A 25513-nucleotide genomic window follows, 5' to 3' on the forward strand; every position below is an offset into this window, starting at 1 on the left:
ACTAAGTAAAATCTAGCTCTCTCCTCGGGAGACTGGTTATAGGGTATCTCTGTGTAAGCTGTCCCTTGACTTCATTCCGACCACACTGTGCCTGACTTATCTTGAAGCCTAAAAACCCTTCTGAAGTCCTGTGTACATTTTACTTTTCTTATAATATTCTTTCAGTCACCCTTCGAATGCATTTCAAGTCATTTGCCTTGAGGCTTTCGAGAAAGATGGTGCCCATTCACACTCTTACCAGCAATGTATGAAGAGTCCCATTTTCCACATCCTCATCAGCTCAGGACGTTTTTGAAACATTTTGCCAATCTGATGAGTACAAAGTTAATTTCATTTTTGTATTTGTATCTCATTATTTGTATTTTCCTGAGTAGTAGGGAAGGAGTTTAACTTTTTCTTAATTTTAGAATTTATTTTAGAATTCCTGTGAATTTCTATCTCTATCCATTGTTCATTCTCTACAGTTTTCCTATTTTAACTAAAATATTTTATTTTGAAAAACTTAACACAGAAAATAATAGAAAATTATATAATAAGCACCCTTGTAACCACAACCTAGAATTAACAAATATGAACATTTTGCTTTGCTTCAAATTTTAAAAAATTAAATATTACAGATAGATTTGAGGTTTTTTTTCTGTCCATTTAGTTCCCTTCTTAGTTCTATCCCTCTCCCTCTCTCTCTCTCTCTCTTTCACTCTCTCTCTCTCTCCCCAGAAGCAAACACCGCCATAAATGTAGTGTGTATCCTTTCAGGCCTTGTGTTTAAACTTCTATCATATATATGGAAACTGCAAACTACATGAAGCGTTGTGTGTTTCTAAGTGTATATAAATTATCACATATTCATTAGTGTTTTGAGACCGAGCCATACGACTACATATAGATCACTGGTTTTCAACCAGAGGTTTTGTCCCCCAGGGACACTCGGTCATGCTTGAAGACATTTTTGTTTGTCATAACTTGGGGATGGGAGCGCTGCTGGAATCTAGTGGTAGAGGCCAGGGATGCTGGTAAACATCCTACAGTGTACAGGCCCACCCCACATCAAAGAATTATCCAGCGTAAAATGTCAATAATGCTGTAATTGAAAAATCCTGATATAGGGTTTATTCAATATTTTGCTTTTATAAGCAATACCACACTTAGCACTGTTGCATGCATCTCTGAGTGCACATGTGCAAGATTTTCTCTATTGGGGTAGAATCATACAGGGTGTAAGAAGGCTCTAGACTCCCCACCTCCTAGGTCCCTCAGCCGCCACCATGTCCGCTTCGGCTGTCTTCATTCTCGACGTCAGGGCAAGCCCCTGATCAGTTGCAACTACAAGGGCGATGTGCCCATGAGCAAGATCGGGCACTTCATGCCTCTGCTGGTGCAGCGGGAGGAGGAGGGCACCCTGACCCCGCTGCTAAGCTACGGCGAGGCCAACTTCCTATGGATCAAACACAGCAACCTCTACCTGGTGGCCACCACTTCGAAAAACGCCAATGCCTCCCTGGTGTACTCCTTCCTGTATAAGGCAATAGAGGTATTCTGTGAATACTTCAAGGAGCTGGAGGAGGAGAGCATCCGAGACAACTTTGTCATCGTCTGTGAGTTGCTGGATGAGCTCATGGACTTTGGCTTCCCATAGACCACTGACAGCAAGATCCTGCAGGAGTACATCACTCAGCAGAGCAACAAGCTGGAGACAGGCAAGTCACGGGTGCCACCCACTGTCACCAATGCTGTGTCCTGGCGCTCTGAGGGTATCAAGTATAAGAAGAACGAGGTCTTCATCGATGTCATAGAGTCTGTCAACCTGCTGGTCAATGCCAATGGCAGTGTCCTCCTGAGCGAGATCATCGGTACCATCGAGCTCAAGGTGTTTCTGTCAGGAATGCCTGAGCTGTGGCTGGGCCTCAATGACCGCGTGCTCTTTGAGCTCACTGGCCTTTCAGGCAGCAAGAACAAATCAGTAGAGCTAGAGGATGTGAAATTCCACCAGTGTGTGCGGCTGTCACGCTTTGACAACGACCGCACCATCGCCTTCATCCCGCCTGATGGTGACTTTCAGCTCATGTCCTACTGCTTCAGCACCCAGGTGAAGCCACTGATCTGGATTGAGTCTGTCATTGAGAAGTTCTCCCACAGCTGTGTGGAGATCATGGTCAAGGCCAAGGGGCAGTTTAAGAAACAGTCAGTGGCCAACGGTGTGGAGATATCTGTGCCTGTGCCCAGTGGTGCTGACTCCCCCAGATTCAAGACCAGTGTGGGCAGTGCCAAGTATGGGCCAGAGAAAAACGTCATGATTTAGAGTATTAAGTCTTTCTCAGGAGGCAAGGAGTACTTGATGCAAGCCCATTTTGGCCTCCCCAGCATGGAGAAGGAGGAGGTGGAGGGCAGGCCCCCCATCGGAGTCAAGTTTGAGACCCCCTACTTCACCGTCTCCAGGATCCAGGTCCGATACATGAAGATCATTGAGAAAAGCAGTTACCAGGCCCTGCCCTGGGTTCGCTACATCACCCAGAGTGGGGATTATCAACTTCGCACCAGCTAGAAGGGAGAAGAGATGGGGGCTTGAACAGGAGGCTTCCCTACAGCCCCGGCTGCAGATTTTAGGAGGGAAGGTGCGGGCTTTGCATGTCTGTGTGAGGACAGGCCTGGACTTGGCAGTTTCTCGCTCCCAGCACTAGCCTCTTCCTCACCTCTTCCTTACTCCATAGGCTGGGAGAGAAACTCTCTCTGCTTCCCTCACCCTTGGAGCTTTCCCTGTCCCTCTAATTTTATATGAAGAAATAGAAAAACGGCTTGAAGTCCCCGTCGCGAGTGCCTTTTTGCAATGACCTGCCTTAGTGGGTGTTGCTGGTCCCTCCTCCTTCACAGCTGCTGAGCCCAGAGGCCAGGCTGGCCCCTCCTCTGAATTTTAGGATGTAATTAAAAAGATGAGCCTAAAAAAAAAAAAGAAGGCTCTAGAGGCTCTCTGGTTTCAAGTCCCCATTCCACTATTTACTTACTGAATGAACTTGGGCAAATTACTTAATCTCTCTTGACCTCAGTTGACTGGTCCTCAAAATGGGAATAATAATACTTCCCTATATATATGAGCTAACTTGCAAAATGCTTGGGACTATGCCTGGCACATGGTAAGCATTCATGAAATGTTAGCTTTTATTTAGAGGTAGCAGTATTTTCATCATCAACATTATCATTACCTAACCTTAAAATGAAAGTACACCATTTAAATTCTACTAAATATTTTTACATCACTGTAATTTATACTCTCACCAGTAGGGTATAGGAGTCCCCATTTCTCCATATTTGTGGCTATATTTGATATTCCAGACTTAAACTTGAGATATAAAATGATATTCTCTTTTATTTATTTTAATTTGCATTTCTCTTTCTTCCTTCCTTCCTTCCTTCCTTTCTTTCTTTCTTTCTTTTCTTTTCTTTTTTTTTTTTTTTTTTTTTGAGACAAAGTCTTGCTTTGTTACTCAGGCTGGAGTGCAGTAAGGGGCTAAAGTGCATTGGTACAATCACGGCTCACTGCAGCCCTGACCTCCCAGGCTCAAGCAACCCTCCTGCATCAACCTTCCAAGTAGCTGGGAAATATAGGTGCGTGCCACTATGCCTGGGTAACTTTTGCATTTTTTGTAGAGACAAGATTTTGTCATGTTGCCCAGGCTGCTCTTGAACTCCTGGGCTCAAGAAATCTGCTTGCCTTGGCCTCACAAAGTGCTGGAATTACAGGCATGAGCCAATGTGTTCAGCACACATTTTCAAGATTACCGTTTTCATATATTTATTGGTCAATTGGTTTTATTGCTCTGTAAATTTCCATCTCATTCTCTGTCCATTTTTTGATTTATTATTTAATGTTGAACAAACATAATGTAAAAAATACTAAAAAAATTTAATGTATTTATACAATTAAAAATTCACAAAATGTAACATATTGTATAAAGAAAATCCTCTCTTCCACCCCTGTTCCCCAGCTAGCCAGTCCGTCTCCTTAGAGGCAACCATTTTTAGTTATTAGATTCCCATCCTTCCAGAAAGAACTTATATGCATATTCAAGAAAATAAGTATTTTTTTCCTACCTAAATGGTAGCATAGTACATGCATGGTTCACCATTATTTGTTTTTTAATGTCTTCACATGATAACATATATCACTTGTAAATAAAGAAGTCCCTGATTCTTTTTTATTTCTATTCAGTTATAAAGCTGGGCTATAATTTATTTAAATATTTCCCTACTGATGTACATTTAGGTTGTTTTCTAATATTTTGCTGATGCAAACATTACCACGAAGTCCAAAGTAAATTTATATGTGTGAGTATATCTGTAGAATAAATCCCTAGAGGTGGAATTTCTAGGATAAAGGGGATAAGCATTTGTAATTTCGAAACATATCACAATATTGAACTCCGTAGACATTCTACCAATTTACATTGGCCCAGAAATGTGAATCCTGAGGCAGGAGCAGCTTCTGTAGCTGGAATCCTGATGCAGGGAGGCTTATGTAACATTGTGAGGCTGTCTATTCTGACAAGTGAGCTGCCTCTAGCCTTCATTGGGCTCTGATAAGGTGTCTCATCCCATTAGTCTTGATAGGTCCCTCCAGATCTGTGCGCCCACGGCTGCGTGGCTCCTTGTCTGCTTTCTTGTGTGTGATAGCTGTCTCGTGCATAAGAGCTCTGCATCACTTCCTCTTTCTCTGGCTAATTTTTAGAAACTCTGCCTCAGAGTTGACTTGGAAGTCCTTTGGAACTAACACAATACCAGCTCTCTCAAGACCTCAGCCCTTGCAAATTGGAGGCATTTGGTTTCAGACTACTGAGCCTACTGAGAGTTTAAGATATCCATTCAGGGGCTGGGTACAGTGGCTCACACCTGAAATCCCAGCACTTTGGGAGGCTGAGGCGGGTGGGTCACCTGAGGTCAGGAGTTCAAGACCAGCCTGGCCAACGTGGTGAAACCTCATCTATACTAAAAATACAAAAAATTAGCTGGGTGTGGTGGCAGGTGCCTATAATCCCAGCTACTTGGGAGGCTGAGGCATAAGAATGACTAGAACCTGGGAGGCAGAAGTTGCAGTGAGCCGAGATCACACCATGGCATTCCAGCCAGTGCAACACAAGCAAAACTCCATCTCAAAAAATATATATATCTATTCAGTCAAGTGGACGGATAACCCAGGATAACAATAATAATTTGAGAGAGTAAAACACCTTTGAAACACTATAGATTCTCCTTTATTTCTAAATTTCCTTCCTCATGAAATCTTCGGTACCTGTTTGGTGATAGTTGTTTGAAACTCTCCAGTGGTGTTCATATGAATATTTTCATTCCTTCTGCTGGCTTGCCCAACTTCATTGAAACACTAATGCTTTTTTAAAATATCTGTTTATCATTTTTAAAGATTACTATTTGTTTTTGTTAATGCTGAAACACGAAATAATAGAAAAGATGTAATATGGACTAGGAAACCTGGAACTAAGTCTGAGATCTGTCATTTATTAGCTGGATGAGCTGGAACAATTAGCAGTGTCTCTAAATCAGGGGTTATCAATGTGTGGGCCTCTATCAGCAGCATCAACATCTCTAGGGAATTTGCTTAAGATGTCAATCATTAGGCCCCACCAAGGAACTGTTGAAACAGAAAGTCTTTGCTGGAGTTGCGCAAATCTGAATTTTAACAGTTTTCCAAGTGATTCTGAAGAATACTGAGTTGCTTTGTTTGAGAATGGATACAGATAATTTCTTACAGGTGAGACTTAAATGAGGTAATATAAGCAAAATAAATCTATAAATCAGGGTCATAACGTCAAATTGCCTTCAAGGGCCAAAAAGACATGAGGTAGCAGAGTGGTAGAGAACATAACATAGCCACCCTCTCTAAAGGCATCTACATTAGCATTATTTTCTAAATCATCATGCCAGTCAAACAAGACCTGTCAAAAGTTAAATTCTGCCTCTAGGGGCCAGCAGTTTAGGAGTATAAGTAAAACAATACACAGATGTTAGGCTGTTTTAATTCAACCCTAAAGCAAATAAACAGGTCTGGAGGTATAACATTTCTGAAAGTCTTTGGTTTACAGCAGTTGCTATAATTAGGGGAACCACATAATTCATAGTCCAAACTGGACATTTCTGAAAATGAAAGGAGGTGCTACTAATAATTACACCGGGACAAAGCGAAACCCAGTATGGCTCCAGGCAAAGCAGAATGTATGATCACTCTCGCTATTGTTATAAAATCATCCACAAGCCCTGTTTGACCTAAAATTAAGATCAGATAAAAATTAATGGTGTACTTCTTGCTGGGGACAGACGGCCAATAATGGAGAGAGGTGAGGGAGGGTGGAAGCTAGACCAAGGGAAGAGGTAGGGAGGAAGCATCTTTTTCCTTAAGACAAGAGGCAAGGAGGGAATGTTAGGACATGAATGTGCAGAAGGGAATGTGTGTGACACTGGTTGACGTATTCCTAGTCAGAACAGAAGCCATAGGGGAAGGCGAGTTAGGGATCAGAGAAGCACCAAGAAGGAAGAAGAAGCTTATATAACAGAATTGGCAGAACAAAGAACAGGCATGGAGACACCAGAGTATTGGAGACATACAGGGAAAAAACTAAGAGAGGACAGAGTGCTGCAGGTGCTGTGGGGAGGCAGATCACCAGGGGCAAGAGCAAAGTACAAAAACAAAGAACGACTTTTCAGAAAGGAAGTTCCTTGCCTCTCCCACTGAACTAGCGAGTGGTTGGTTGGCCCTGTGACTGGAAATTCTCCAAGGTAGGTGATGATAACCTCCACATTTTCACAAAATTCTGTGAGGAGCCAAAGTACCTAAGGTAGAGAATTGCCCTTCCCTTCCTTTCCAGATGCTGTACCCAGGCTTGAACTTTGCATACGAGATGCCCAAAGCATTGTGGTGAACTAGCTGTGACGTTTCAGCAGGCGTCCCTGCCCACCCCTCCACTCCCTACTCAGAGCTGATGGAAATCTCCTGTGAGTGGTTTTTGATGCCCCCATCATTCTGATCTTAATCAGCCACCATACAAACATATCTTTAGTTCAAAGTCCAGGACAACTTATCTCACTTTATAGGCAGCCTATTACACATTCAAAATATCCATTTGTTCTCAAGAGGTAGCAAGGTAGGATTGCCCGTCTGTTTTCTTCTCTTTATAATATTTTCTAGATCTAAATTTTACCCTTTTCTATCATTCTTTTATTTTTTTCCTCCCTCTTCTTTTCCCCTCTCCCTGCTCTTCTAACTAATTGGCAGAATCTCTGACCTCCACCTTTTCTGACTCCCTTCTCCCTTCCTAGAAGTGGTGTCCACAGTGGACTCCTGGACTCCTACAGACTTGACAGAGCTGTCTGCAGTCTTGCAACAGCCCTGCTGCTCTGTCATGGCCAGTGGGCAGTTTGTGAACAAACTGCAAGAGGAAGTGATCTGTCCCATCTGCCTGGACGTTCTGGAGAAACCTGTCACCATCGACTGTAGGCACAATTTCTGCCTCAAATGCATCACTCAGAGTGGGGAAGCATTATGTGAATTTTTCAAAAGTCCCCTCTGCAAAACTTCTGTAAGGAAGAACACAATGATGTCCAACTGATTGTTGGTGAATCTGGTGGAGAAAATCCAAGCTCTAGATGCCTCTGAGGTGCAGTCTGAAAGGAAAACGCCTACATGCCCAAGGCACCAGGAGATGTTCCGTTATTTCTGCGAGGATGATGGGAAGTTCCTCTGTTTTGTGTGTCGTGAATCCAAGGATCACAAATCCCATAATGCCAGCTTGATGGATGAAGCTGCCCAGAATTATCAGGTAGGCATTTGAGGTTTTTTCCCTGCCCCCTATCAGCCCAGGCGTTCAGTGAGGCCCTGGAAACTGCTACCTTCCCACTGTGGGTTTCCACCCCATTGCCCCCACCCCTTGGGCTTGAGTGGACAGCTTGCAGTCAGGCACAGTGGGTTCGAAGAGCTGAGTCTGGGGAACTGCTGACTGTTTAAATCAAGGCTCAAGGCAGAATGAAAAGGATGTGAAAATTTGACTCAGAAGGTTTGGGCTCAAGTTCAATCTCCTGAGTTTACTGTGCAACCTGCAGGGAAACACTTTACCTCTCTGAGCCTCAGGTACCTCACCTTTCAAATGGCAAAACCAAAACATCTCTCTTAAAGTTGTTGGTAGGACAGATGAAGGGAAGTGGGTAGGAGTTCTTTGATAATCCCAAAGCACCATCCATGGTCTCAGTTAGTCATAAATAACCATGTTCTGTACGTTTAGGTCACTTAGGCTCCAGATTTCTTCCTTCCCAGAAACCCCTTTTCCCCCAGCTTGAGAAAGGCGAGTCCTTAATAATTACACAAGGCCTCACATGGAGAGTGTCACATGCTCTCCTAAGAGACCAGGAGGATTTTATGAGGCCCAGAAATCACCAGGCACAGCCTGCCCAAACGGCCCTCTCTCCGCAGGGGCAGAGTCAAGCGCAGATCGAAGTCTTACAGCAAAAGGAAAAGGAGACGGTACAAGTGAAGGCACAAGGCGAACAGAGCATCCGTGTCTTCAGGGTAAGAAAAACTCCATCCCATGATCTCCGGAAGCAGAAACATCTCTCCCAAAGCTCCTGGAATCCCCTATTACATTGACCCCTCAGAAAAAGACCCATAAAGAGTGGCGCAGAGTGGAAGGGAGCGCCAGAGGAAGAGCCTGGGACAGCGGGCGTGGCGCGGCGGGTCGGGCCGAGTCCTCTCCTCTGCGTTCCAGCCCCTGACCCGCCAGGCGGCAGCACCTCCCGTGTCGGCCTCGCTGTTACCGTGGGTTGGCTGCTTCGGTCTCCGCCTGCAGACAGGTGGGGAACGGGAAACCGCGCTGGTCTTAGAATCGCTAGCTCAGGTTTAAGATACAGCTGCGCCCTCAGCCGATCCCGCAACTACAAAATGAAGACATTGACCGGGCCTGGTGGCTCTTGCCAGTAATCCCAGGGCTCTGGGAGGATCGCTACTCCAGAGGCTGGAGGTGAAAGGATTGTTTGTGCCTGGGAGGTTAAGGCGGCAGTGAGCCGTGATCACGCCACTGCACTCCAGCCTCAGTGACAGAGTGAGACCCTGCCTCAAAAAAAAAAAAAAAAAAAAAAAAAAAAGAGAGAGAGAAAATGAAGACATTGTGACCCCACCCAATACCTTTACTTATTTTCCTGTGTGTGTGTGTGAAAGGAATAAAATCTACATGATAGATTATAAACTGAAAAGCCTTCTGGAAATGCATTAGACACTCAGTTCCTTGAAGGCAAATGATTAACTGTAAATTAATAATTTCGCCTAAAGCTGAGCATGTAGTAAGTGCTTTTAAAAGTTTGGTCTTCTCTCCTTTCTTTTCTTCCAGGTCTGCCCTGGCACACTGCTGTGGTTGGGAACTCCGGATAAACTTAATAAAATTAATAGCTGAGTAAAGTGGGCTAGACGCACCTTCGAGGCCATCCTCTCATCCTCTGCCTGTCCCTCTTTCTTAGGACCAGGTGGAACATGAGAAGCAAAGGATCCTCACAGAATTTGAACACCTGCATCAGATCCTAGAGGAGGAGAAAACTTTCCTGCTGTCACGGATTTACTGGCTGGGTCATGAGGGAGCCGAAGCAGGGAAACACCATGTTGCCTCCACCGAGCTACAGTCGAACAATCTCAAGGAGCTCATGGATTCCCTGAAGATCAAGTAGAAAATGCCACCCAGGCAGCTGCTGGAGGTGAGTCCCTTGGGGAAAGAGCTGTAGAGAGGCAGCAGCTCTTCCCGTCTCAGGTCAGAGGATGGGCCGCTGGCAGAATACCTGAGATTGCCCGGCCATCCTACCCCTAGCCCAGTGCTGTCCAATAGCAATATGTGAGCCACATGTACTAGAATGATAATGTAAGCCACATATATAATTTATAAATATAATACAGGCCACATGTATGATTTAGAAATGTAATTTCAGCCACATATGGAATTATGAATTTTTCTAGTTAGCCACGTTAAAAAGATAAAAGTGAATTAATTTTAATAAACTATTTAACTCAATATATCTGAACTATTATCCTTTCAGCCTGTAATGCATATTTTAAAAGTATTAATGAGATATTTCAGATTCCAGGTTTTTTGTGTTTTTTTTTTTAAACACTGAGTCTTTGAAATTGTGTGTATATTTTTTACTTTATCATATCTCAATTAGATGCTAAATTGTCAATTGTTAAAATGTAGTCCTACCATATCAATAAAGTTGTGTTTGATGGAAAAAGATATTTTTTTTTCCATGCATGAGCAGGAGAAAGTATTTTACACATTTTTTCTTCTTCTTTTTTTTTTTAGATTAAGTCTCGCTCTGTTGCCCAGGCTGGAGTGTAGTGGTGCGATCTCGGCTCACTGCAACCTCCACCTCCCGGGCTCAAGTGATTCTCCTGAGTCTCAGCCTCTTGAGTAGCTGGCATTACAGGTGCTCACCACCACACCTGGCTAATTTTTGTATTCTTTTTTTTTTTTTTTTGAGACGGAGTTTCACTCTTGTTACCCAGGCTGAAGTGCAATGGCACGACCTTGGCTCACCGCAACCTCCGCCTCCCGGGTTCAGGCAATTCTCCTGCCTCAGCCTCTTGAGTAGCTGGGATTACAGGTATGCACCACCGTGCCCAGCTAATTTTTTGTATTTTTAGTAGAGACGAGGTTTCACCATGTTGACCAGGATGGTCTCGATCTCTTAACCTCGTGATCCACCCGCCTCGGCCTCCCAAAGTGCTGGAATTATAGGCGTGAGCCACCGCGCCCGGCCCTAATTTTTGTATTCTTAATGGACATGAGGTTTCACCATATTGTCCAGGCTAGTCTTGAACTCCTGACCTCAGGCGATCTGCCCACCTCAACCTCCCAAAGTGCTGGGACTACAGGCATGAACCACCACACCCAACTTCTATTTTTTAATTTAAATTTGAATTAGTAAAAATTAAATTAAAAATTCAGTTCTTTGTTCACTAGCCACAATTTCAAGTGTTCAGTAGCCACATGCATTGTATTGGACAGTGCAGGTCTGGCTGGTGCTCGAAACAAGCTGAGATGATCCCTCCTCAAGCCATCCCCTATTCTCCTATAGCTTCAAAAACCCATTCACTTCTTTTAAGAAAGATTATGCAAAGCAATTCTAGCCTTTTTCCTGCCCTGGCTAGCAGGGCTCCCCTGTTCAGTCTCAGAGCCAAATTCATCTTCTAAGTCTCACTCTTCTCTTCTTCACTCAGTTCTTCTTGAGGTCTAAACCCTTTCCTGTTTACTGACAGAGCAGGTGCTTCTTGTAGAAGCCCTCCGTGGTGAGGAGAGGGGAGGAGAATGGGGCGAGAGAGAATTGGAGGGGTTCTTACTCCTCCTGCTCTGCCCCACACCCAGCAGGGTCTGCACCTCCTTTTTGGCTCCTGGGAATCAGCCAAGTGCTGAGGCTGTGCTGTTTCTTTCTCTTCTAGGATATCAGAGTTGCCTTGTGCAGGTATGATGGGCCACCCCAAATGTATTTTGCCTACTGATTCATCCACATGTACAATACTCAAAATATATTCAAATGCAGTCAACATTGCTCTCTCACCCACCTCTAACTTTGCAGTCAGACATTTAGGCTGCAGCAGGGGAAGGCCTAGGCCAACTATATTAGCAGGTGGTTAGTTGTTAAAGAAACCAACTGTTTTCTTCAACACAGATTCTCCTATTTCCTGAATGCCCTCTTGCTCAACTGAATAGCTCCTGGGTCCCCTACTCTGTCTTCCTGACCCCTTTTATCCCCTCTCCTCTCTGTCTCCATCTCTCATCTTCATTTCCATGTATCTCCCTATGCCCTACCTCACTCCTGCCCCATATCCCTAGCCCTAGCCTTCCCCAGGTCTTTTTTTTTTTTTCTCAGAAGGAGTTTTTCTTTTGTTGCCCAGGCTAGAGTACAGTGGTGCAATCTCAGCTCACTGCAACCTCCGTCTCTCGAGTTCAAGTGATTCCCCTGCCTCAACTTCCCAAGTAAATAGACTACAGGCACTTGCCACCAAGCCTGGATAATTTTTGTATCTTTAGTAGAGATGAGGTTTTACTGTGTTGGCCGGGCTAGTCTCGAACTCCTGACCTCAAGTGATCCACCCGCCTCAGCCTCCCAAAGTGCTGGGATTACAGGTATGAGCTGCTGCTCCCGGTCCTACCCTAGGTCTTCATCCCCTCATTTCTCAGCCCCATGTCTCAGATCATCCTTCTCCCAGACCTCATCCCCTGATCTCACCACCCAGCTCAGCCACATCTTCCTAGGAGTGAAGGGTTTCAGTTTCTCAAGCCAACCCCTGTTTCTCTGGAGCTGGAGAGAAAACTCAGTAAAGCAAAATCAAGACATGACTCCATCATAGAGAGCCTGAAACAATGAAGAGGTAAGAAAGAGGCTGTATTTTCTCCATTCACCTACTTCTAGGAGATTCTCTCCCTGCTCACTCCACTGAAACGGAACTGTGACTCATACGTGTCAATAATCCCTGGGCCCTTCTAATGCCAGGCTCCTGGCTGAGCACTTCCATGACTTAGTATGTCTCCTCCCAGGCATTTCTTACATTCTGTCTTCGTGATATGTTACTTATCTGCCTCCCTGACCACTGTGAGAGCCATAAAGAGGGCCTGGACCTACAGCAGTGTCTGTTGGGAAATTGGTGTTGAGTTGTCTGGAGGGCCAGAGGTGGCCCTCAGGCAAGGACTATGATCTCTGACTTTTGCTTCTCTGGTGCACACTGATGTCTCCTCCTGACTATAGAAGAAGAGAAAACAAATTCAAAATCAGTGACATTTTGGGGAAATCCCTCTTCCAGCCTTACAGGGAAACAGAAATCAGCAGAACAGTAGTGGATGACTTGGATTTTAGATGTTCGGCCAGATATTTTTAAAAAACCTGTCTGTGTTTGCAACTAGGAAGAAGGGTTGGTATTTGTAAGGACTCCCTTTACTCTGAAGGCTGTGTTGGTCTAAGCCTGGAATAAAGACAGCTAGATGGAATGTTCTGAAATTATCACCAGGAGTTCCACGCCCTCCTCCCCTGCCCCGACCCCCAGCCCTCCATAGGCAAACACTTCCCCTTGGGACTATGGAAAAGGAGGACCAGAGCAATGCCCCAAGATCCCCACCCATTCAGCCAGGCATCTCCACCCGGCAGACATAAACAGATTCTTTTTTTTTTTTTTTGAGTCAGAGTTTCGCTCTTGTTACCCAGGCTGGAGTGCAATGGCACGATCTTGGCTCACCACAACCTCTGCCTCCTGGGTTCAAGCAATTCTCTTGCCTCAGCCTCCTGAGTAGCTGGGACTACAGGCGCACGCCACCATGCCCAGCTAATTTTTTTTGTATTTTTAGTAGAGACGGGGTTTCACCATGTTGACCAGGATGGTCTCGATCTCTTGACCTCGTGATCCACCAGCCTCGGCCTCCCAAAGTGCTGGGATTACAGGTGTGAGCCACCACGCCTGGCCATAAACAGATTCTTAATTTTGTGGTCTGAGTTTTTCTTTTGTCCAGTAATGCTCCGCTTTGTCCAGCTCCTCCTATCCCACTAGGCATTATCTCAGCCGATCCAGCACCTTTATAGTCTCTTCAGGTCAAGAATAGTTTGGTTCTAGTTTGGGATTTAAATAAAGGGGACCAACCCTTTCCCATCGGGTTTGGAGTCGGGGAGATCAGTGTGGTTTGCTCGGTATCTCCCTTTTCTCTCCCTCTCTCACAGACACAAACTCACACACACACAGTCCCCCAACTCCCACCTGGCCCTATTTCCTTCTTTTATTTTATTTTTACCCCAAAGAAGAAGGCACAATGATCACCTGGCCCTATTAAAGCCCAGGAAATACAGGAGGTGGTAGGGAATCTATGTACACCACAGGTCCGATCTCCACAGTTCTTATTATGAGGGTTGGTTCTTCCTGCTGGAGGTGACTAAGTCTGGATCCCATAGATGGAGATGGGTGTGGCTGGGCCCTGAAGTGTCCAAATGGCCTTGTAGGTGAAGTGCTCCCCGGCAATGTTTCCTCTGCTCTAGATTTGCAGACCCCTCCTAAGAGGGCCACCGAGTCTGCCCTGAGCAGTCCTCATGACTGGGCTGGTGGCTTTCAGGGAAGCTGCCCATGCTTATTCCACTACCTAGCCCCAGGCTGTCCTGTGCCCTCTTGGGGCTGCCGGACACTGGAGGAAGGGTGCTGGGGCCAGATGTAGCTCCCCATCTAGGGCCTTCGCCCTACAGCACTTCACTGAGTCCAGCACCCCTACAGGAAATCTAGGCCAGGAATGGGCCATTGTCTCCAACTTCTGGGCTCATCTTCTACCTGCAAAAGGAGTCTCTTATGCTCTGCCCCTATTTCTGGCAGAGGTGAACTGGGAGATGAGGGCACCCAGCCTCCCCTTTCAGGAGGTCTGTCTTGGTTCCCCCTCTCAAGCCCTGTTTCATGGGGAAGAAGGCAGGACTGCCATCCAGGGTTTAGGAGAGTGGGGTGCTCCTTTTACCCCACCTGGCTCCTGGGCGACTTTTCCCACAGTAAGGCTTCTTCTGAAGCTAGAGAGTGAAGCCTCAGAGCATTCTGTCCCAAGCACCTACCTTCATCAGGTAGTGAGAAAGGGGCTAGCTCTGAACTGTCCACACGGGCCAACGGGCATTTGAAATGTAGCTAGTCCAAATTCAAACATGCTATATGTGAAGAATCATTAATTTCACAAGACTGAGTCTAAAAAGAGACTAAAATATAGCAATAATTTTTATAATATATGTTGAAATGACATTATTTTGAGACTGTCAAGTTAAATAAAATATATAAAATTAATTTTACTAGTTTCTTTCTTTCTACTTTTTAAATGTGACTACTAAAAAATTTAAAATTATGTAAGTGCCTCATATTTGTGACTCAGATTACATTTATACTAGACAGTGCCGGGCTAGGCAGCCACCACAGGAAAGCAGAAAGGGCATCTTCAAGGGTTTCATGCCTTTCTGGTCCACTAAGAACAGATAAACGCAGTTCCCACTTCTCCCAGGCATTTCAAATCAGTGCCTTGCTGTGTGATACGGAGTCCTTCGCTCAACCCCTCTGGACTCTCATCATTTCATCCCATTCTTTATTCCCCAGACCACCTGCAGACTGATAGGAAAAGAGATGAAAACAGATTCTTCAAAAGCACGAATGCAAACGACATGAAGAGCTGTAAGTGAGAAATGATGGTTGATTGCTCCTGCCATTTGGGGAAAGTGAGAAAAGGGGAAGAATTGTGTCTCTATGATTACATGAAGGCCAGATGTAAGTGAATGCCCGTTCCTCAGCTAATTGAGAGAACAGGCAGATGGTTATGTTTTATTATTTTAAACTCAGGCAACTCACAAAATAGTGACTAATCCCAAACTTTAAAGTATTTGGAAGTAATAGAAAGTTATAAATTTATTTCTTCACTCCTAGAGACAGAGAAGAAAACGTGGGACGAGAAGGAGGCAGCTCCACCTCTGTAGTGTTCGCTGCCCCTACAGGGCACCAGGCTTCTGGACAAACTCCTCTGGGAGTGAGGTCAGGACAGCTCAGAGGATGGAGACCCACTGTAATCACAGCCTGTATTAAAGTTATTAGAGATGGTTTTGCCACCTAAGATAATAACAGTAGAGGTTTTGCCACCCAAGATAATAACAGTAGAAGTACCATTTCTTTTTTTTTTTTTTTGAGACGGAGTTTCGCTCTTGTTACCCAGGTTGGAGTGCAGTGGCACGATCTCCGCTCACCACAACCTCCGCCTCCTGGGTTCAGGCAATTCTCCTGCCTCAGCCTCCTGAGTAGCTGGGATTACAGACACGCGCCACCATACCCAGCTAATTTTTTGTATTTTTAGTAGAGACGGGGTTTCACCATGTTGACCAGGATGGTCTCAATCTCTTGACCTCGTGATCCACCTGCCTCGGCCTCCCAAAGAAGTACCATTTCTTAAAAGTGCACATCTAGTGTTTCAAAAACCCCACAACTATCCTCCAAGGTAGGTGTTATTATCTGCAACTTACAGTGAGGTCCATGTGGCTTCAGGGAGGGGAGGTAAGTTACCCAGGTCATATGATTATTAAATGAAAGAGGCAGAATTACAACTTCTTTCTCCAAAGCCAGGAACTATACAATGCATTCCCAAGCCAGAGAGCAGGATTTACGGATCCTACTCCAGCAGCATTTCTCCATGAAAGGAGCTACTGGTGTTTAGAAAGGCCATCTTTATTATGCTCCACGATTTTTGCCCTGTTAAATGCTTAGCATCCCAGGCCCCAGAAAGCACTATAAGCCAGTAGAGAACCCTCCTTCTGCTGTCACTGAGACAACCTGAAAGGTTTCAACACTTCCCCAAGGGCGGGGAATGGACCCCGTTGAGAACCATTAACAGTTCTGATTGATGGTGGCAGGGTGCTTGTTTTTGTTATTAATTTGCAGCTTCTGGCTATCAAGATCAAATTTCTTTTCTCTCCCCAATTCCTAGGTGGCTTGTTACAGAAAAATAATTCTAAAATGGAAAAAACCTCAGAGCCTGGGTCATCTTCTCCAGGTAAGAGTCCTGTCTCTGAATGCTAAGGGACCTCCAAGTTTGCAGGTGGTCAAAATGCTGTATCTACTCAAATCACAAATGGAATGACCTGACACAGGGGAAGGGTGGAGCCTAGACTGCAGAAAGGACTTCCTAATATGCAAGTCCCCCTCTGACCAAAGCTGGGTGGGAATAAATGATTTCTCTCAGTTCCAAACTGAGATGGAAGAGAATAGGGAAAGAGCAGAAAGAGGGATTTAGGGAGACTACCAGGGGGACCGAGGCTTGTGGGACTGTCGAATCTGTAGTTCTTGAAGACTTCAGGTTTCAGAAATGTCACAGGTAGATGTGGGGTGGGATGGAGACAGGCATCTCATCCATTTCCTCAGTTCCTCCCCAAATTACACCTCCGCCAGGAAGCAGTGGGCCCCCGACTTGCTCAGGTGTACTTTCTTGAGTTTCACCGCCATCCCTCCTGCGGTGTGCAGAGCTCAGCTGTGCTGTCTGGCAATGGAGGATTGCTGCTGAGGTGCTCCCACTGACCTCTTTTCTCCTTTCCTTTTCCCACAAAGGCAGCAGAACAGTTACATCAAGGCCACCAAATTGCCACTCCTCAGCCCCATCCCACTCCTGGTCTTGGGCCTCCTCTGCTGGGAAAGTCGCTCTTCCAGAATGTCTCCCGGCTCTCCTTTTCTGTTTTTGTTTTTATATTGTCATAGACTATCTTTTAGAGCAGTTTTATGTTCACAGCATAAGTACAGAGCTACTTCCGTTTACCTCCTGCCCCCCCACATGCATAGCCCCCATTATCATAAACATCTCCCACCAGAGAGGTACATTTGTTATAACTGATGAACCTATGCTGACACATTATTATCACCCAGAGTCCATAGCATACATTAGGGTTCACTCTTGCTGTTGTACATTCTACGGGTTTGCACAAATGTATGATAACATGTATCCACCATTATAGTATCATACAGAGTAGTTTATTTACTCTAAAAATTATCTGATTTTTTTTTTTCTTTTTTTAGAGACAAGGTCTCACCATGTTGTCCAGTCTGTGTGGTCTTGACCTCCTGGCCCCAAGCAATCCTGTCTCCCCTGCCTCCAAAAGTGCTGGGATTACACATTCCACCCACCACACCAAAACTCAGTTTTTTCCAAATTTTATTCTAAGTTTCCAGCTTTCGTTCATGAATAATCTTGTCATGAGTAAGTTCCTTCTCTCAAAGCTGACCCATTTTTTATAAAGTACAACCAAAAAAAAAAAAAAGTCCACTTGCAAATCCAAATTTCAGTGGCAGGGCCAGGTGTGGTGGCTCCTGCCTATAATCCCAGCACTTTGGGAAGCCAAGGTGAGTGGCTCACTTGAGGTCAGGGCTTCCAGAGTAGTCTGGCCAATATAGTGAAACCCCATCCCTACTAAAAATACAAAAATTAGCCAGGTGTGATGGCATACATGCCCCCCGCATAATCCCACCTACTCAGGTGTCTAAGACATGAGAATCGCTTGAACCCAGGAGGTGGAGGTTGCAGTGAGCTGAAATCGCACCATTGCACTATAGCCTGGGCAACAGAGTGAGACTCTGTCTCAAACAAAGCAAAGCAAAACAAAACAAAACAAAACAAAACAAAACAAAACAAAACAAAACTGGCAAGTGTTTACACAAATAACAAATCTCTTTACAAAGTGAGACTCATAAAACCTCAAGAGTTTTTAAAAAACAAACTCAGACCTTTCTTTTCTTAAATTACACTTTAATATTTGAGATACATATGTAGAACATGCAGGTTTGTTACATAGGTATACATGTGCCATGGTGGTTTGCTGCACCCATCAAATTGTCATCTACATTAGGCATTTCTCCTAATGCTATCCCTCCCCTATCCCCACACCCCCCAACAGGCCCCAGTGTGTGATGTTCCCCTCCCTGTGTCCATGTGTTCTCATTGTTCAGCTCTCACTTATGAGTGATAATACAGTGTTTTGTTTCTGTTCTTGTGTTAGTTTGCTGAGAATGATGGTTTCTCAGTTTCATCCATGTTCCTGTAAAGGACATGAACTCATCCTTTTTAAAGGCTGCATAGTATTCCATGGTGTACATATGCCACATTTTCTTTATCTAGTCTATCATTGCTAGGTATTTGGTTTGGTTCCAAGTCTTTGCTATTGTGAACAGTGCTGCAATAAACAAAAATAAAATATAGTACAGTGATTTATAATCCTTTGGGTATATACTCAGTAATGGTATTGCTGGGTCAAATAGTATTTCTGGTTGTAGATTCTTGAGGAATTGCCACATTGTCTTCCACAATGGTTGAACTAATTTACACTCCCATCAATAGTGTAAAAGTGGTCCTATTTCTCCATCTCCTCTCCAGCATCTGTTGTTTCCTGACTTTTTAATGATCAAAATTCTAACTGGAGTGCAATGGTATCTCATTGTGGTTTTGATTTGCATTTCTCCAATGATTAGTGATAATGATCTTTTTTCATGTTTATTGGCTGCATAAATGTCTTCTTTTGAGAAGTGTCTCTTCATATCCTTTGCCTACTTTTTGATGGGATTGTTTTTTTTTCTTGTAAATTTGTTCAAGTTCTTCATAGATTCTGAATATTAGCCCTTTGTCAGATGGATAGATTGCAAATATTTTCTCCCATTCTGTAGGCTGCCTGTTCACTCTGATGATAGTTTCTTTTGCTGTGCAGAAGTTCTTTAGTTTAATTAGATCCCATTTGCCAATTTTGACTTTTGTTGCCATTGCTTTTAGTGTTTTAGTCATGAAGTCTTTACCCATGCCTATGTCCTGAATGGTATTGCCTAGGTTTTCTTCTAGGGTTTTTATGGTTTTAGGTCTTACACTTAAGATTTTAATCCATATTGAGTTAATTTTTGTATAAGGTGTAAGGAAAAGATCCAGTTTCAGTTTTCTGCATATGGCTAGCCAGTTTTCCCAACACGATTTATTAAATAGAGAATCCTTTCCCCATTGCTTGTTTTTGTCAGGCTTATCAAAGATCAGATGGTTGTAGATGTGTGGCATGATTTCTGAGGCCTCTGTTCCATTCCATTGGTATATATATATCTGTTTTGGTAACAATATCATGCTGTTTTGGTTACTATAGCCTTATAGTATAATTTGAAGTCAGGTAGCGTGATGTGTCCAGCTTTGTATTTGTTGCTTAGGATTATCTTGGCTGTGTGGGCTCTTTTTTGGTTCCATATGAAATTTAAAGTAGTTTTTTCCAATTCTGTGAAGAAAGTCAATGGTAGCTTGAGGGGGATAGCATTGAATCTATAAATTATTTTAGGCAGTATGGCCATTTTCATGATATCGATCCTTTCTATCCATGAGTATGAAATGTTTTTCATTTGTTTGTGTCCTCTCTTATTTCCTTGAGCAGTGGTTTATAGTTCTCCTTAAAGAGGTCCTTCACATCTCTTGTAAGTTGTATTCTTAGGTATTTAATTCTCTTTGTAGCAATTGTGAATGGGAGTTCGCTCATGATTTGTCTCTCTGTTTGTCTATTATTGGTGTATAGGAATGCTTCTGATTTTTGCATATTGATTTTGTACCCTGAGACTTTGCTGAAGTGGCTTATCAGCTTAAGGAGATTTGGGGCTGAGACGATGGGGTTTTCTAAATATATAATCATGCCAACTGTAAACAGAGACAATTTGACTTCCTCTCTGTCTATTTAAATACGCTTTATTTCTTTCTCTTGCCTGACTGCCATGGCCAGAACTGTAGGGTCCAGCCCTACAGAGTCCTGTAAGCCCCTCTCTACCAGTGTGGAAATGAGAAACTGTGGAAATAAAAGACACAAGACACTGAGATGAAGAGAAAGAGAGCTTGGGCCCAGGGGTCCGCTGCCAACCGAAGTGCAGAGTCTGGCAGTGGCCCCAAGTTCCTACACACTCTTTTATTGAGTACAAAGCAGGGGGCAGGGTAGGTAGGGCGAGGCATTAGTGTTCAGTGATAGGGTCAAGTACATCATGTGTCATATAGGTAGGGGCTCAGGACTTTCAAGTAGTCAAGAGGAGGGAAGGAGTATAATGCATCAGCACTTCTCCATACTTGTCAAGAAAGAACAAAGACATTAAGATTTATGTTACTTTTACTGATTCTGTCTCAGAAAAAGAGAGACCAGGTGCAGAAGCGGAACATGAAAATGGATGTGGAACGTGACCACTGAAGCACAGCATTGCATAGAGACAATTAAGCCCCTGGATGTCTGTGGGCCTACCTGACAGCCATCAGGCCCACTGCAAGAGCTTGGGTGAGCGGAGTTTTCTCCTAGCTTCTCTGAGGAAGGAGACATCTCCAACGTCTCCTTCCATAGCCTGCTCAACAGCAGGCACTTTCCCAGTGCTGGCGCTGCCACACAGCCAAGGTGCCCTCTAGCAGCCCTTACTTGGGCATGACAGACATAAAGCGTCTGCCTTAGGGCCACTTCTTTTGCAATGTCACCTTAGGTTCACACTTCGTTAACCGAGAAGCATTAGTAAAAGATTATGCTGAGTATATAGTAAAAGATTATGCTGAGTATATAAATACTCAGTAGTTATTTTCTTCTTCATTATTTATATGGGAACAGGCTGAGGCTTCAGACTCCTGCCTTGGCACTTATGCGGTCTCCCACCCACATAGAACTTCCAATACTATGTTGAATAGGAGTGGTGAAAGAGGGCATGCTTATCTTGTGCTGGTTTTCAAAGGGAATGCTTCCAGCTTTTGCTCATTCAGTATGACATTGGCTGTGGGTTTGTCATAAATAACTTATTATTTTGAGATAGGTTCCATCAATACCTAGTTTGTTGGGAGTTTTTAGCAAGAAGGGGTGTTGAATTTTATTGAAGGCCTTTACTGCATCTATTGAGATAATCATGTGGTTTTTTTCATTGGTTCTGTTTATGTGATGGATTGTATTTATTGATTCGTGTATGTTGAACTAATCTTGATCATGGTGGATAAGCTTTTTGATGTGCTGCTGCATTCGGTTTGCCAGTATTTTATTGAGGATTTTCACATCGATATTCATCAGGGATATTGGACTAAAATTTTCTTTTTTTGCTGTGTCTCTGCCAGGTTTTGGTATCAGGATGATTCTTGCCTCATAAAATGAGTTAGGGAGGATTCCCTCTTTTTGTATTGCTTGGAATAATTTCAGAAGGAATGGTACCAGTTCCTCTTTGTATGTCTGGTAGAATTCGGCTGTGAATCTCTCTGGTCCTGGGCTTTTTTTGGTTGGTAGGCTATTAATTACTGCCTCAATTTCAGAACTTGTTACTGGTCTATTCAGGGACTCAACTTTCTCCTGGTTTATTCTTGGGAAGGTGTATGTGTCCAGGAATTTATCCATATCTTCTAGATTTTCTGGTTTATTTGCCTAGAGATGTTTATAGTATTCTCTGATGGTAGTTTGTATTTCTGTGGGATTGGTGGTGATATTCCATTTATCATTTTTATTGTGTCTATTCGATTCTTCTCTCTTTTCTTCTTTATTAGTCTGGCTAGTGGTCTATTTTGTTGATCTTTAAAAAAAAAAACAGCTCCTGTATTCATTGCTTCTTTTCTGAAGGGTTTTTTGTGTCTCTATCTCCTTCAGTTCTACTCTGATCTTAGTTATTTCTTGTCTTCTGCTAGCTTTTGAATTTGTTTGCTCTTGCTTCTCTAGTTCTTTTAATTGTGATGTTAGGGTGTTAATTTTAGATCTTTCTTGCTTTCTTTTGTGGGCATTTATTGCTGTAAATTTCCTGCTACACACTGCTTTAGCTGTATCCCAGAGATTCCGGCACATTGTGTCTTTGTTCTCATTGGTTCAAAGAACTTATTTATTTTTGCCTTATTTCATTATTTACCCAATAGTCATTCAGGAGCAGGTTGTTCAGTTTCCATGTAGTTAAGCAGTTTTGAGTGAGTTTCTAAATCCTGAGTTCTAATTTGATTTCATTGTGACCTGAGAGACTGTTTGTTATGATTTCTGTTCTTTTGCATTTGCTGAGGAGTGTTTTACTTCCAATTATGTGGTAAATTTTAGAATAAGCATGACATGGTGCTGAGAAGAATGTGTATTCTGTTGATTTGTGGTGAAGCATTCTGTAGATGTCTATTAGGTCTGCTTGGTCCAGAGCTGAGTTCAAGTCCTGAATATCCTTGTTAATTTTCTGTCTTGTTGATCTGTCTAACATTGACAGTGGAGTGTTAAAGTCTCCCACTATTATTGTGTGGGCGTCTAAGTCTCTTCATAGGTCTCTAAGAACTTGCTTTATGAATCTGGGTGCTCCTGTATTGGGTGCATATATATTTAGGATAGTTAGCTCTTCTCGTTGCATTGATCCTTTTACCATTATGTAATGCCCTTTGTGTTTTTTGATCTTTGTTGGTTTAAAGTTTGTTTTATCAGAGACTAGTATTGCATTTTTTTCTTTCCATTTGCTTGGTAAATATTCCTCCATCTCTTTATTTTGAGCCTATGTGTGTCTTTGCATGTGAGATGGGTCTCCTGAATAGAGCACACCTATGGGTCTTGTCTCTATCCAATTTGTCAGACTCTGTCTTTTAATTGGGGCATTTAGCCCATTTATATTTAAGGTTTATATTGTTATGTGTGAATTTGATCCTGTCATTATGATGCTAGCTGGTTATTTTGCCCATTAGTTGATGTCGTTTCTTCATAGTGTTGATGGTCTTTACAATGTGGTATGTTTTTGCAGTGGCTGGCTAGTTTTTCATTTCCATGCTTAGTATTTCCTTCAGGAGCTCTTGTAAGACAGGCCTGGTGGTGACAAAATCTCTCAGCATTTGCTTGTCTGTAAAGGATTTTATTTCTCCTTCACTTATGAAGCTTAGTTTGGCTGGATATAAAATTCTGGGTTGAAAATTCTTTTCTTTAAGCATGTTAAATTTTGGTCCCCACTGTCTTCTGGCTTGTAGGGTTTTTGCAGAGAGATCCACTGTTAGTCTGATGGGCTTCCCTTTGCTGGTAACCTGACCTTTCTCTCTGGCTGCCCTTAACATTGTTTCCTTCACTTCAACCTTGGTGAATCTGACAATTACATGCTCTTCTCAAGGAATATATCTGTGGTGTTCTCTGTATTTCCTGAATTTGAATGTTGGCCCATCTTGCTAGGTTGGGGAAATTTTCCTGCATAATATCCTGAAGAGTGTTTTCTGACTGAGTCCATTCTCCCCGTCACTTTCAGGTACACCAATCAAACGTAGGTCTGGTCTTTTCACATAGTCTCATATTTCTTGGAGGCTTTGTTTATTCCTTTTTATTCTTTTTTCTCTAATCTTGTCTTCATGCTTTATTTCATTAAATTGATTTTCAATCTCTGATATCCTTTCTTCCACTCGATCAATTTGGCTATTGATACTTGTGTATGCTTCACAAAGTTCTCGTGATGTGTTTTTCAGCTCCATCAGGTCATTTATGTTCTTCTCTAAACTAGTTATTCTAGTTAGCAATTCCTCTGACTTTTTTTTCAAGGTTCTTCGCTTCCTTGCATTGGGTTAGAACATGCTCCTTTAGCTTGGAGGAGTTTGTTATTACCCACCTTCTCAAGCCTACTTTTGTCAATTCATTAGACTCATTCTCCATCCAGTTTTGTTTCCTTGCTGGTGAGGGTCACAATCCTATGGAGGAGAAGAGGCATTCTGGTTTTGGGAATTTTCAGGTTTTTTGTGCTGGCTTTTCCTCATCTTCATGGATTTATCTACCTTTGGTCTTTGATGTTGGTGACCTTCAGATGGGGTTTCTGTGTGGACGTCTTTTTGTTGATGTTGATGCCATTCCTTTCTGTTTGTTAGTTTTTCTTCCAACAGTCTCGCCCCTCTGCTGCAGGTTGGCTGAAGTTTGCTGGAGGTTCATTCCAGGGTCTGTTAGCCTTGATATCACCAGTGGTGGCTACAGAACAGCAAAGATTGATGCCCGTTCCTTCCTCTGGAAGCTTTGTCCCAGAGGGGCATCCGCCACATGCCAGCTGGAGCTCTTCTGTATGAGGTATCTGTTGACCCCTGTGGGAGATGTCTCCCAGTCAGGAGGCATGGGGGTCAGGGACTCATTTAAGGAGGCAGTCTGTCTCTTAGCAGAGCTTGAGTGCTGTGCTGGGAGATCTGCTGCTCTCTTCAGAGTGGGCAGGCGGTAACGTTTAAGTCTGCTGAAACTGTGCCCACGGCCATCCCTTCCCCCAGGTGCTCTGTCTCAGGGATCTGCTGTACTAGACCATTTGGCTCCCTGGCTTCAGCCTCCTTTTCAGGGGAGTGAATGGTTCTGTCTTGCTGGTGGTCCAGGCACCACTGGGGTATGAAAAAAACTCCTGTAGCTAGCTTGATGTCTGCCCAAATGGTTGCCCAGTTTTGTGCTTGAAACCCAGGGCCCTAGCAGTTTAGGCACCTGAAGGAATTTCCTGGTCTGCAGGTTGTGAAGACTGTGGAAAGTGCATAGTATCTGGGCCTGAGTGCACTGTTCCTCATGGCACAGTCCCTTATGGCTTCCTTTGGCTAGGGGAGGGAGTTCCCTGCACTTCCGGGGTAAGGCAACACCCCACCCTGCTTTGGCTTGCCTCTCATGGGCTACATCCACTGTCTAATGACTCCCAGTGAGATGAGCTGTGTACCTTAGTTGGAAATGCAGAAATCACCTGCCTTCTGCATCGATCTCGCTGGGAGCTGCAGACTGGAGCTGTTCCTCTTTCGCCATTTTGCAAGCCACCTCTGGGCCTCTTATCCTGAGGTAGCTGGTTGCAGAGCCAGCTCTCAGAACACGAAGATTTGACGCTGCAGCTGTCCAAGGCGCTCCCTGTGGCACTGAGTGGCTGACAGTGATCCTGGCTTGTTTTGTGAGGTTCCTTCAAGCCAAGCCAGCTCAGAGAACATGGGGAGCCATGGTGCTGTTCAGACTTAGGAGCATAGAATGGCACTGAGTGAGTGGATTCCTGACTGAGTGGAATTGGGTGGAA

General features: G+C 43.8%; 1 protein-coding gene, 1 long non-coding RNA gene and 1 pseudogene across 2 annotated transcripts; 2 read left to right on the forward strand and 1 right to left on the reverse strand.

The window, feature by feature from the left end:
• The first annotated feature begins 1265 nt into the window (after positions 1–1265).
• On the forward strand, positions 1266–2542 carry LOC105734304 (AP-1 complex subunit mu-2-like; annotated as a pseudogene).
• A 2943-nt stretch (positions 2543–5485) lies between these two features.
• Positions 5486–15130, reverse strand: LOC135276598 (uncharacterized). The gene is made up of 4 exons (XR_010344152.1): positions 14988–15130; positions 12645–12771; positions 8371–8493; positions 5486–5638 (listed from the first exon to the last, which is right to left on the reverse strand). It is a non-coding gene; the product is annotated as an uncharacterized LOC135276598 (long non-coding RNA).
• On the forward strand, positions 7389–15231 carry TRIM31 (tripartite motif containing 31). Its single transcript, XM_064380564.1, is given in 6 exon segments — positions 7389–7820; positions 8468–8563; positions 9505–9735; positions 11471–11493; positions 12288–12403; positions 15128–15231. Coding segments are annotated over 6 exon segments (966 nt in total). The 5' UTR covers positions 7389–7403; the 3' UTR covers positions 15211–15231.
• Positions 15232–25513: the final 10282 nt, after the last annotated feature.

This window comes from Aotus nancymaae, unplaced genomic scaffold, assembly GCF_030222135.1.
Source record: "Aotus nancymaae isolate 86718 unplaced genomic scaffold, 86718_ANA_hifiasm-v0.15.2.pri h1tg000027l, whole genome shotgun sequence".
Taxonomy (NCBI): Eukaryota; Metazoa; Chordata; class Mammalia; order Primates; family Aotidae; genus Aotus; species Aotus nancymaae.